We start from the raw sequence: 14,080 nt of genomic DNA, 5'->3' as shown, positions 1-14,080 counted from the left end.
CCCTTCATCAAACCATGATGGGTTCTAACACACATTGTCAAAACAGAGAACAAAATACAATACAGACTAAAAATATCTACAACAATAGTTTCATGAATCTTTAATGTTTCCCTACACATAATCTTTACCCTATACACACATACACACACATATGTGCACATGTGTACACACTCACAATGTACACATTGTGTCATCAGTCCAAAACTTTGAAAAGCAGAGGCTAACAGTTCCTTTAAAAGAAATACAACAGGGGCTGGGAAGTTGGCTCAGTGGTAGAGCGCTTGCCTTGCATGCATGAGGCCCTGGGTTCGATTCCTCAGCACCACAGAAGCAAAAAGAAAAAAGCCGGAAGTGGCGCTGTGGCGCAAGTGGTAGAGCGCTAGCCTTGAGCTGAAGAGCTGAGGGACAGCGCCCAGGCCCAGAGTTCAGGCCCCACGACCAGGACCCCAAAAAAAAAAAAAATACAACAAAGCATAAAAATGACCAGAATTGTGCTTTGAAGATTTGCAAGTAAGTTTCTAAACATTTGTGAGGAGTAGCAGAGCCACGCTTAAAACTAATCTTGTCTACTGATAGCAACTTTTTGTTCCCCCCCACCTTGTTAGTTGCTAGCATCATTGCAGGAAAACAAGAGCCTGTCTTTGAGAGCAGCCTACGTGTCACTCTTTATGCACCCTGAGCCTCAATGTTTTAGTAGCTGAGTCAATGTATTCATTGGTTTAATAGCTGAACTGGAGAACATGGTATTATCATGACCTCTGGCATTTATCTTTACCTGCAATTCTAGAAGCAGCCCTATCTTACCAAACACTAGCAAGGGAGCCCAACCAAGAAAAGTCAGCTGCCTCTGTAATCATCCTGTTATAGCTTGTACCCAACAATCAGTGGTCAACATTAAATAACATGTCATAAAACCCACTGATATCTGAGTAATGCTGGTGGCGGTCACTGCCCTTCTTCTCCCCCCTCGACTGATGTCTAGCTTCTAGCTTCACTCTGAAATAAGCACATAGGCTTCCAACTCCTCTCTGAAGCAAAAACACCCAACGAAAATGACAGCCTCCATCCCTTCCTCAAACTCTTCATTAGAAAATTCTGGAAATGTTTTCAGAGACTTCAGAAAGTCCACTGCCAGTTTGAGTCACTACAAGCAGCTTCAGCAGGATAATGATAGGGTGGCATGGATGGGATAGGGAATGGCAGCTGAAGGCCAATGTCAGGGCTGGATAGCACCCGGGGAAGTCAGGACAATTGAAGGGGAGGGAGGGACGTGCACACACATGTGCACATGTGCATGCATGTGTTCGATTTTCACAAAGTGTACTTGATGGATTAAGACTGAGTCAAGGAAGCCTAGAAGAAATATGTAACATTCTATCCTGGGCACGCTCTGAGAACCAGAAGCCAACGACTCATTATCCTGCCCTTGGCTGGGGAAAATCCAGTATCTTCTGAAAGATTACATACTACTAAATATCTTTTGAATTTCTGATAAGAAACATGCCAATGTAGGTTGTAGTGACTTAGCTCAGTGTCTTTCCTGTTTGGAAAATGGTTGCTAATCTGAATTTGTGCCCTTCCAAACCCACGTACAAGTCCAGTTGTTTCTTAGTCATTGGAAAATGTGTCAGGTGAATAGAGTACCTTTTCTAAAATTTTATTTTATTGTAAAGGTGATGTACAGAGGGGTTACAGTTATATAAGTAAGGCAATTAGAACATTTCTTTTCAACAGTGCTAGGGGTCAGGGGGAATACAATCAAGGTTTCTAAGCCAGTGCCTATGTTTTCCTTGGTGGAAAGTCTGAAGTATTTTTGTAAACTCACAAATCTGTTTCTCTGTGTCTACTGATTCTCAGAGCCCACTGTGTGAAATCAAGAACTGAAGGAAGGTAAGCCACACGAATACTAATGGACCCTAGCCCAGGGTGAAAGAGAGAAAAACTCACTTTCACAGAATTGTGCAAGCACAGAAGTTGGGAGAAAATTCTCTCTCCCCCAATCACAAGTTGGTCTCTAGCATTAACAAAAGAACTGGACGTGGGCCATAGAGGCTAGCTCTGATGAGTGAACAATGAAAACTAAGAGATCGTATATTAAAAGTAGACATTATTAGAGATTCTTTGCTACCTTTCAACTTGGTTAACTGTTGCCATTGTTTTGTTTGGTAATAGGTTATATATACACTCTAAGGCACGAGGTGATCTCTGTATTTATTTCCCTACCAACCATTATTGCCACAAGAGATAAGTTTCCACAAGTGACCACATTTCCTAAAATACATCGCTTATTCCAAATAAAAGCTGTTTATATCCACGGGACAAGATTTACTTATGATGTTATAACATCTCACAAGTCCCTTAAAAAAACCTGCAGTCAATATCAGTCCAGCACTGATTTTATATGTTCATGAATCTTAATGTAATTTATTTTTTCTGTTAATTTTTTTCATCAGGTGTGAGAACTAAAGGCAAACTAACTCCCAAGCACTGATTTAGGATGTAAGAGGAATCCTAAGATGGATTTGCTTGCTCCCCAACTCCTCCACTGTGCAAATGAGAATGATAACTGAATTAACCATCATACAGAATTGATTAAGCAATTGATTGTGCTTTTTTATCTTACAAAGAAATGGCAAGGCATGCACCCAATAATCTTTGAACACATACATAGCATGTACAAGGAACCAAGTAAGACATTAGGGAGGAACATATAGGGTTGTTTTTCATTGTGGTTACTCTTTTATTTTATTGTTATTGTTATGTTTTGTGTGTGTGTTGGTCTTAGGCCTGAACTCAGGGCCTAGGCCCTTTTCCTGAGATTTTTGTGCTCAAAGCTACCACTCTACCACTTAAGTCATATCTTCTTATGTTGTTTTATTTTTCAATCATCAGGCAGAATCCTATTGAGGACAAAATACAAATCACACAGTGACACAGTAATTCAGCATAATAATGAAGACATGTGTGTCCTGCTAAGTTAACCAGGAACCCCAGAGACAAAAGACTAAAAAAAACAATGATTCCCACAGACTCGGAGAAAAGTGGTAGAGATCTAGCAGATGCTAAATTTAAAAAATAATTGCCAAATTGGAGTAAAGATAATTCAAAAGACAAAAAGGCAAGGTTTCTGGTAACCTAGCCAACCTAGGATCCAAAGGGATACTATGGTTTGAATGTGTTCCCCAAAGTTCCTATGTGGGAAATATAATCTGCAAATAACAGACTGGGGCAGGAAGGTGGGGTCCAAAGCAGGATGATGAGGTGCAGAGACCTGATCTGAGGGGTGCTGGAGGTTGGTTCAACAGGAGTGGCTGTGCACATAGGTAGTGGAGTGAGTGGCTTCCTGGAAAAGCCAGTTCACCCTAATCTAGCCTTTTCTTGTATGTGCTTTCCTGCAATTCCATCTACTTCTATGACTGCTGCAACAAGAAAGCCCTCACTTGAAACATGCGGTCTCCTGACCTTCACCCTCCTAGTCTCCGACCTCCAAAAAACAAATGATTCAGAAGTTGTGGTCTCCTGCTTAAGCAGGAGAAAATAGACTAAGACAGGAAAGGGAGATGGCTGTCCTGAAATGTGGTTATTTTCCTGTCTGTTGTCTCTTTATCCTCTGTACCTAGTCTGAAATGGAACAGGAGAGGAAGAAGGAAGGGAGGTGGAACTGAATTCCAAGTTAGGAAAGCTACACCAGGGAGACAAAGCAAGTGTACTTGGAGAATATTAACATGGTTGGAGAAAGCTGAGGTGAACAGAGAATAAACCTGAAGAGATTCGCTGGGGCTAGACAGTGATGTCCACCCTAAGTAAGAAGGCTCCCGTCTCCCTACAACAGTGGACACCAATCACAATGAGTCCCCAGCTCAGGCAGTAAAAAGGAAGGGTGTGCCTAGAATCCAGTGAGGAACCACAATGTGGTTGTTCACTTCCTGTAGGAACTGGAGGAAAGAACCAGAGGCTGGTCACAACTCCTGCCAGAAGGCTTCAAACACACCCACCCCTGCCCACACCCCCTAAAATGTCTCATCACTGGGCTTAGAGGCCTGAATGGGATCTCATTCTACTTTTAAGTCTGACAGCTAGTGCTTAGAAGATAAAGAAATACACTGGTAAAAATATCATTAATAAATAAAGCACTGCAGAAACTGAAAACACATTAGGAACAATGGCTAACATTCATCATCTGTAATCTCAGGTTCTCGGGAAACTAATTGAGAGACTCAAAGTTCAAGGCCAGCTTGAGCTACCCCCCAACTCTACCAATAAAAAGCTGTGCAGGGTGGTGTGTGGCCATCATCCCAGCTATATGGGATGCTTGGCTAAGTATAAATGTGTGGTCCAGGCAAGCCCTTGCCAAAAAGTGACAGCCTACTCAGAAAATAAATAAAGGAAAAAAGGGCTAGGAGTATGACTCAAGTAAGAGAACACCTGCTTATTACCAAGCGGAGTTCAAATTCCAGCACCACCAAAAAGATAAAAGAAAAATGAATAGCCACCAGTGTATACTCTACCTGGCTAGTTTAAAAGATGTGTGAATTCTGTCTCAACAACCCTGCTTTAATAAGAGTTTAAAGACTATTCTGAAGATTTTTCAATATATGTAGAATCAGACTGGTCACCTTATAAACCTAAGTGATTTGAAAACCATAGCCCCAATAATCTCGCCAATCCTGATGCCTTCAGTAATCAGCAGTACCAATGAATCAACCCCTAGACTCAAAACTCTAGGTAGGGAGAATGTGTCCTAAATTCTCTTTCTCATCCCAGCACATAGGAACTTGTCAAATCTGGGCAAATAAAGTGTTCCTCCTTTACAGCCTTGACCAGATCTATCTGAAAACATGACAGACATTTTTAACTTATTTTTCTGTGAATATGTTAGAAGCATTTGGTATTTAAAATCAGGGCTAACTTTATCCTGTTAGAAGTAAAGAGGAAGTTATAACTAGATATAAGTTAGATAACTATTTATTAACATTACATCATTTGAGCAAAACACTTCATCAAGAAGACATCTCCGTGGGAAGAAATAAACACTTTTCCTCACACTAGTGTATTACCAGAGCCCTAAGCCAAGCTATCAAAGAACTAAGTCAGAGGTTTTTTAAAGGCAGACATTTCAGGACTATGACTTGATCCCATTTTTCCTTAGAATCAAAACTATTATAGACTAGTGCCTATAATGTGCCTATAATCCTAGCTAATCAGGAGGCTGAGCTATGAGGATTCAGGTTCCAAGCTAGACACTCTTACCTCCAATTAACTAACAAAAAGCCAGAAGTAGAGTGTTAGCCTTGATCAACTGATGACTTTAAAGGCTCCATTTATCCTTTCTCCTTGCTTCTCATCTATGCCTCAATGTCCCCCCCCCAGACACAGTTAAGATGGACACGCACATGTGTCCTTTTGTGCCACTTACTGTCACTGTAATCCAGCAATACAGGGAAAATGTCTGTGACAGTTTTGCAAAGTTGGAACTCTTCCCCGAGCTCAGCCCAGAGCCTGGCACACATAAGGAATCAATCGAGTTGCTTGTATTGAATGCATTCATGCGTGGGTATTCCCTCTCAGCCTGGCCATTTCCTTCTGGAAGCCATGCATCTGGAGCTCACCAAGTTCAAGACAAGCAGGCTGACTAGGAAAGTCCCGTGTTTGACAAAGGCAGGGTACAGACACACAAGCAGGCAACAGGACAGCCTTAAAGCATTGATAATAGACGTCAGGCTTGGTCAAGTATGAGAGAATGGATTCAGCAGAAGGGCATGTGTTTCAGAGGAGACCGAAGTCACAGAAGTGTCAAGAGGGGAAGGAGGACCAGAAGGAAAACATGATAGAAACACTTAAGAGTCAGCAAACCCAGAGGAGCTGAAGGACCAGGATTGTAGCACATTGCTTCCACTCCCCTCTGTCTGCCAAAAGCCAGACCTGAAGGGACTGGCCCAGCCTGCAGGTGTGACTGTGCATGACCTGACTGAGGTGTATGGTTTACTGAAGAAGCAGCAACTTCTTGTCCAAAGGATCCCGAATTTTACAACTGGTGGCAGAAAGAATAACTATTTCAGAGCTGGGAAAGCTATAAACTTCCTGGACTTGGGTTTGTTTGCTCCAATTAAAATGTCTGTCCTAGGAAAGGCTCTGTGATTGGAGGTCACAAAGATCTATACACAGGGATTTCAGTCAGGGGCACAACTGACCAATCACAAAGCTCCTCTCCTAGGGAGGCACAGACAGGAACTCACAATTCCTGCACCAGCCTTCCGCCCTCCTCATCTATACACTTCAATCCTTTCTGGAGGTTTGTTTTACTCTGCTAATGTAAGGCTCAATCAACCAAAGCACTGAACTAAACCCCACCCAAAGATGTCTGGGGTGCAGGCAGAGGCTACCCACAGTCATGTCCTCCCCATGACTCTGAGAAGGTCCAGGGCTGCCTGAGGACCTGTAGACCAAAGGAGTTGGGGAGGACAAAATGAGGGTGAGCCCAAAAGGACCCCACTTCTTCCCAAAGGCTCCTACTCCTAGCTCAGCTTTCCAGGAGGCACCTGGATGAGGCTCACCTGATCTCTACCATGACAAGTGAAGGCATTTATCAGTCAGATGGAGAGTACTTTGGGCATTCTCAGGCTCTACAGTCCTCACGAAGCCTCCATTACTGTAAGTATGCAACCTCCTAGTGCTTCCTGCACTGAGACCTATATACTGGGATACCCAGCTTTCTGCACAAATAGGGTAAAGAAAACAAGGCAGTTTCCCATGTGCTAAACAAGAATGGCATTAGTACACATGTGTGTACACACGCACACACTCACACGTGCTCTTAGACAGCCAAAGTAGAACAAAGGGAAGTGAAAGGCTCTGTGAATCTCTGCTGAGTGTGGACGTCCACCCACATAGTGTCCACCCCACGAGAAATCATACCCTGAAACTGGTAACCAGGACGCTCAGCCTGTAACTTCTCTATTTAATCTCCTGAGACAATCGCTATCCTGAGCTGGAATCCACAGAAACAAATGGGGCCCAGATGGTGGTACAGAGGATCTCCAGGAGAGACCTGCAGGGCCCACCCACTTCTGACCTGAATAACCTGTGACCTCATTGTCTCATTGCTCTGCTACAGCGACCATAACACAAGTCTATGCGACTCAAAGGAGCATTCTCTCCTTATAATTCTTACTCAAAAAGCAAATTTTATAGAAACACGTGTCTGTTTTATTCTCTCTGTGTGTCTGTCTGTCTCTCTCTCCCTTTCTCCTCCCCTCCCTTTTCTCCCTTTCTCCCTCAGATATCACCCCCAAATAAGTAACCTTCTGGAACAGAACTTGAACTTACATATAACTAAATTTTACCTTCCTCTAATGCATGCATGCGTGCGTGCGTGCGTGCGTGCGTGCGTGCGTGCGTGCGTGCGTGTGTGTGTGTCCTGGGACTTGAACTCAGGGTCTGAGCTCTGTCCCTTAGCCTTTTTGCTCAAGACTAGTGTTTTACTACTTGAGCTACAGCTCCCCTTCTGGCTTTTTGATGGTTAATTGGAGATAAGGATCTCATGAAGTTTCCTGTCCAGGCTGGCTTTGAACTGCAATCTTCAGATCCTTTCCTTCTGAGTAGCTAGGATTACAGGCATGAGCTCCTGGTCTCTGAGGCTTTTACTTGCAATCTATACGTCTGTAGACTGCTACTTAACATGCCATTTCTCTCATTGAACTAAAAAGCTCCAGTTCATGGACCAATACACAAATGAAGGTTTTCGGCAAAGGAGCTTGGATAACATGAAAAAAGCAAGGGAGATGTCTTCCTGGTAATATTAGAATGAATTGAAGAAGAGAATCAATAACTATAAGGTGGGAGAATATCACCTCTTTGAGGTACTAGAGCAATTTTTTCTCCAACAGAAGGAGGGAAACCACCTCATATATGCGTCAAAATCAGTAACTAATGGCACACGCAAGTTTCAAACATGAATCACTGGTTTCCGTGGTGATACAAATATTGCCTAACAACTCACTGGTCAGTAAGTAACCAAGAAGACAGCAAGGAGGAAATTCAAGAATGGAACGAGGTCTCTATTTTCAGGAATATTTGCAAGAGCCTATATGAACCTACAGAATACTAAGATAGCCCAGCTTCCACTGCACAGAGGCAAGATTTACCAGCCTCTCCTGCTCTGTGTGTGTCCAGCTCTTTGTCACACACAAACACACACAAAGCTAGAACCAGGAACAGCTGCAAAGGAAGTGATGACATTTTATTTACAAACACAGGGTTACAATTAGAAACACAAGCCTCTAATCTCTCTCTGCTACTTCCCGCTGGAGACCTGATAGCACATTTAGATGCTCTGTCCCTTTCAAACTAAACAAAACAATTTTCAGGCGAGGGCCTGGGCACATGGCTCAAGTGGTATAGCACCTGCCTATCAAGTGTCAAGCCCTAGGTTCAAATCCCAGTAATGCCTTGAGATAATTTCTCAGTAAAAAACAGGATTTTACAAAAAATAACTATGATATTCCTTAGAAGCATGTTTTCTCTTCGTCTGAATAGTTTGGTTTTTGTATTATATTATATTATATTAACTTGTGAGAAACAAAAAATCAATAAACAGGGGCTGGGAAGGTGGCTCAGTGGTAGAGCATTTGCCTTGCATGCATGAGGCCCTCGGTTCGATTCCTCAGCACCATATAAGCAGAAAAAGCCAGAAGTGGGGGCTGAGACTCAAGTGATAGAATGCTGGTCTACAGCTGAAGAACTGGGGGACAGCATCCAGGACCAGAGTTCAGGCCCCACAACCGAAAAAAAAAAATCAATAAGCAAACATAAATTTGCTTGGCTCAGTGCGCCTGGTACCTATTAATGCTAGATTCCCCTTTGCCCATCAGAGATCTTTTGGGTACTAAGTTTCCTTGCTTCTAGGTCCATTTATAGTCTTCACAAATCACTCCAAATTCAAGCTTTCTAAAGAGTGTGAAGATCACTCAGGAAGAAAGTTGGTTTCCAACAGTCATAAGCAAGTGACTATAAAGTGCCACATGTGACAAGATTTCCTGTCACTCTTCTAAGCATTTAAAAAAATAATAACACAGGGGAAACTGAGTGCTGCTACCTCACTCTTGTAATCCTAGTTACATCACATTTCAAAGCCAACCCAGGCAGTAAAGTCAATGAGAGTGTTATCTCCAATAAACTACAAAAAAAAAAAAACAGAAAGGGAGCTGCAGCTCAATTTGTAGAGCATTAGCATTGAGCCAAAGAAACTCAAAGACAGCACCTAGGCCAAGACCAGGGGAAACAAATTAAGGAGAAAATAAAAATCTGAGGCAAGAGAACAAACTTAAGTCATCCAGTATAAAGTAAATTCTCTAACCCAGCAATATTTAATTGTTAAAAAGGAAATATGATTTGCTAGCAGGATTCAGAAACATACTTAGTCTTTACTCTTGAATAGATTAACTACTGTCTTATAAGTAGTAGAAGGGGTTTTTTTTGCTGTTTTTGTTTTGATTTTATTTTTCTTGGGGTCAGGTCATGGGGCCTGAACTTTCCCTCAGCTCTTCAGCTCAAGGCTAGCGCTCTACCACTTGAGCCACAGCCCCACTTCCCGCTTTTTTTCGTTTTACTTATGTGGTGCTAAGGAATCAAATCCAGGGCCTCATGCTTGACAGGCAAGCGCTCTACCACTGAGCCACCTTCCCAGCCCTGATTTTTTTTATAGACCCTATTTTCATGGATGGTAAAGACATAAAAAATGCATGCTAGGCCCTACACAGAAGAAACCCCTTACTCTGTGTACTGTCCTTCAGTGTAAGTATCCCTGATTAAAACAATGTGACTGGCCTACCTTTTCTGTAATATAGAAATTTGAACGGTCAGCATGTTGCAGTGCAAAGCATTCATGGTTGGCAAGAGATGACCTACAAAACATAGCATAAGTGATCAGAGAAACAAAAGTGCTCCTCTTCATTTTTATTTGTTCTCCAGGGGTGAGGTGAATTACATTCACTATGATTAGAATGGAGTCAGTCTCAAATAGGCACAATGGGGTCTCTAAAGAAAATGGCTTTAACTCACCTAAGACCCTAAGACCAACAGTCCTTTCCTCTCTGAAGTTCCTAGACCAAGGCTACTGCTCACCTCTAAGCATTTCATCAAGGCTTGGGGGTGGACGGACTTAAATTGTGAGTGGCAACATTCTTCATTTTGAAGAATTGAGGCAAAGAAATGATAGCAAGGTAAATGGCAGCAATTTAAACGTGTGAGAATTAGCACATTGCCAATTGTCACTGAATTCTTTAACTCACAATCAGTTCACCCCACACAGATTGGAACACACTAAGTATGGCAAGTCTTCTCTAACTTCCCCTAATATTCTATTCACAGTTCTGCTTTACAAGTCAAGAAATACCATGCGACTTTCCAATGTGCCCTTCCTCAGGATGGTTAGAACAACCCAGAGGGAGGAAAGGCGTGTCAGTCAGTGGGAAAATTCCACAAAACACACAATTACCCACGGACTTGTCTGTTAATTCTTCCACAGGGGCCTGTGGGATGCTTTCAGTGTATGTCAGAAGGAGTGTGTATTTAACTCTTAGGAACATTTAGTCTAAAGGTTCCCTGCTTGGAAGGATGAAAGGAACATGAGTGTTCAAAAGAAATAATACCAACCCTCTGTACATATGGAGCCAGCCATTCCATGCTTTCTATTCTTCAAGGAGTAGGGGAAAGATTTTGGTGGAGAAAGAAGGGTAACTCTCACAAGGTAATTCTTTGTGACTAGGTAGGTCACATGAACAGTTACGAATAAGATTTATGGTTATCCTTTATTTACAGGATTATGGATAATATTCTATCCCTCCAGCGGAAATACTCTATGTTCCTGCCAAGGTATGGACTGAATGCTTCAGAAGAATCTTTGCAACACTTACCCATCACACACATCCTTGATTATTGCAGACATGTTTTTTTCTGCAAAATAACAAAAAAGGAAATATTGTGGTTTCATTCCATTATTTTAACTGAAAAAAATAAAGCCACGTAAAGTTAAAAAAAAAAAAAAAAAACCTCTTGGCAAGGAGAATTTACATTTAGTATTCTTAGTTCTAAGTGAACTCTTACATTGTCAGGGTTTAAAACCTGCTTTCCAGTCACTACCTGCTCTCAAGTCACTACCTAATCTATTAATGATTTATTACCCTTGTGACTGGCTCTTTTCTTATATTTAGGTTTTTTTTTTTTGTCCATTGTGGGGCTTGAACTCTAGGCCTGGGCGCTGTCCTGAGCTCTTTAACTCAAGGTGAGTGCTCTACCACTTGAGCCACAGGGCCACTTCCAGTTTTCAGGTGGTTAATTGGAGATAAGAGTCTCAAGGGCGGGGCTGGGAAGGTGGCTCAGTGGTGGAGCACTTGCCTTGCATGCTCAAGGCCCTGGGTTCGATTCCTCAGCACCACATAAGAAAAAAGCCCGAAGTGTTTCTGTGGCGCAAGTGGTAGAGTGCTAGCCTTGAGCTGAAGAGCTGAGGGACAGCGCCCAGGCTCAGAGTTCAGGCTCCACAACCGGACCCCCCCCCAAAAAAAGGAATCTCAAGGGCTTTGCTGCCTAGGCTGGCTATGAACCATGATCTTCACAGCTCAGCCTCCTGAGTTACTAGGATTACAGGCATGAGCCATCGGCACCTGGCTATACTTAACATTATTAAGTGTACAAAGTATATAGCATATTTAAATTTTGCCTTGTTAAAGTTGAGACACAAATACACTTTATTCAAAGATTTACCATGCAAGGAGAAACCTGCAAGTTCAAGGAATAACCAGAATAAAGCAAGCAGCCAACTGGCTTTATAAAGACAAGGTTGGATTCATGAGATTCTTTGAAGAATGTGGCAAATGAGACATGAGATGTTGCAAAATTGTTCCTACAGAGTACACAGGATTCTTCTCCCAAGTGTGGCCTCATTAAACGTCAATCTCACAGCATGTTTGGGCTAACACACGGGAGGAATGTGAACAGGACTCCATGTGCCACCGTGTCAACTGGCGCTGACCACAGCTGTGCTCCGGTCCTCACAGCCACACTTGTGCTCGGCCTGTCCCCCAGAGTGAAGGAACACAGTGAGGAAACATTCGCTTGCCCAGAGATCTCCAAACTCTTTCTGTTTGGGATGTGGACAGACCCAGTCTCCAAGATCAGAGAGGACTGTGTCCACCAAGAGAACAAATCACAGATGAGAAATGGATGGTGAAGACAGGAAGAGAAAACCAAGAAATATAATTCATGATCCAGGATTTTCAGATATGCCCATCAAGAAAATCATATTTACATATATACTATATATATATATATGCATAATCTTATGTATACATATATATGTGTGTGCATGTGTATATATGTATGAATGTATCAATGTAGAAGCATGGTCTATGCCTGCCTCTCTGACAGTAGGGTTAGTTCACTTCCTAGTTCTGTCAACTTGTCTGCATTGTCATCCAGCACTTCCTTAGTTTGCCCCACTAGCAGTATCTGTCATGCAGACTTAACTTCTGCATCGCTCAGGGATGTTGGGAACTTAAATGGCTACAAATTAAATAGGAATTAATTTGTCAAAGTGAAACATCCCAGAAAGGGAGAGGCCTCCTTTTTCCTCTCCTGTTACTCAAAGAGCTTTTTATCCCCAGAATATACTTGTGTGGACACAATGTCACTCCATCTGCTCTACTGGGGAATTCTGAGCACTGTCCATAGAGTCTTCCCCCAGGACCCCTGTAGCTCCTGTGCAATTCCTCAGCTCATTGTGCAGCAGGTGACCTACACTTCGCTACCTCAACATGATCAAGACAGTGTCTGCCTCTACCCAGAACTCTGTTAAACACAGTTCCTGAGAGAAGAGAAAACAAGAATATCTGTGTTTTCACATTTTTAATTTATTTAAGTATTTTTGTCTGTGTTTATTTTAGTTGTTGCCTAGGCCTTTACCTATTCATGGGGTAAGACACAGACACGGTACAGACCACATTAGACACATGAGTGTCTAATGTTTAATTATCCACTCACAGTACTGGCCTGTTCACTGGCACATTTATGCTAGCTATTTTCAGACATTTAACTAATCATTTTTGCTACTTTTTATTAGCACACATGTATATAATACAGGGGGATTTCATTACTATATTCCATAGATGGACAACACAGTGGACTTTGAGCAAGTTCACCCCTTGTTTTATTTACATATTTATTCATTCATTCATTCATTCATTCATTTTGTTGGTCGTGGGGCCTGAACTCTGCCTGGGCGCTGTCCCTCAGCTCTTTAGCTCAAGGCTAGCGCACTACTGCTTAAGCCACAGTGTCACTTTCAGTCTTTTGTGCTTATGCGGTGCTGAGGAATTGAACCCAAGGCCTCAACATGCAAGGCAAGGACTCTACCACTGAGCTACTTCCAAACTCCCCCCCACTGTTTGTTTTTTAATCACATTCCCTTAACCTCCTGTTTGCAGTGTTGAGTGGGTTTCATTATTCTAGCTTCTTATATACCGTATATATGTAAATGTATACATATATATACTAAATGCATATATACATAAATGTGTGTATATGTTTGTCTCTATCTATATGTCTATTTGTTCTTCATCTTATACATTACTCCACAGTCCCCATTTATATCCCTGCGCCACCATCAATTACCTTTGACATAATGGGTTAACTTTCATAGTTATTCCTTCTAAACTGGGGGTTTTGTTCAGTGGTACAATATACACTTGTATGTATGTGGTACTGTGTTCAAAACCCAGCACCAAAAAAAGTTACCTCTTCTATCCAACTTCACTCTTGTACCCATAAACCATGTTCTCTTCACTTCCTCCCCCACCCCATTTTCATGCTCTGTTAATCATCATTCTATTCCCTAGTACTTCGAGACTAACCATTTAGCTTTTACAGGTTAAGTGAAAACGTGTGTTGTGTCCTTTTGTTTTTAAGGGGGATTATTTATGTCGTTTAACATACTGTCCTTCAAAACTAATCACTGTAAGTGGGAAGATTCAGGACTGAGGGTTGGAGGGAGCGTTCTTGACATTCTGAGTTGGTTTCCTCTAGAACA

General features: G+C 42.1%; 1 protein-coding gene across 1 annotated transcript in view; it reads right to left on the bottom strand.

Moving 5' to 3' along the window:
• Positions 1 to 10,969, bottom strand: part of LOC122120767 (engulfment and cell motility protein 1-like) — a gene marked incomplete at its 5' end in the record, with an annotated part of 127,768 nt that extends 116,799 nt beyond the window's left edge. Inside the window, 2 exon segments of the mRNA XM_042695006.1 lie at positions 9,830 to 9,902; positions 10,914 to 10,969. Coding sequence (XP_042550940.1) covers positions 9,830 to 9,902; positions 10,914 to 10,969 — 129 coding nt within the window.
• Positions 10,970 to 14,080: the final 3,111 nt, after the last annotated feature.

Source organism: Dipodomys spectabilis, unplaced genomic scaffold (genome assembly GCF_019054845.1).
Source record: "Dipodomys spectabilis isolate Male_0828 unplaced genomic scaffold, ASM1905484v1 ptg000178l, whole genome shotgun sequence".
Lineage (NCBI taxonomy): Eukaryota > Metazoa > Chordata > Mammalia > Rodentia > Heteromyidae > Dipodomys > Dipodomys spectabilis.
The sequence above is the reverse complement of the archived record's forward strand: the minus strand, read 5'-3'. Positions and strand labels throughout refer to the sequence as shown.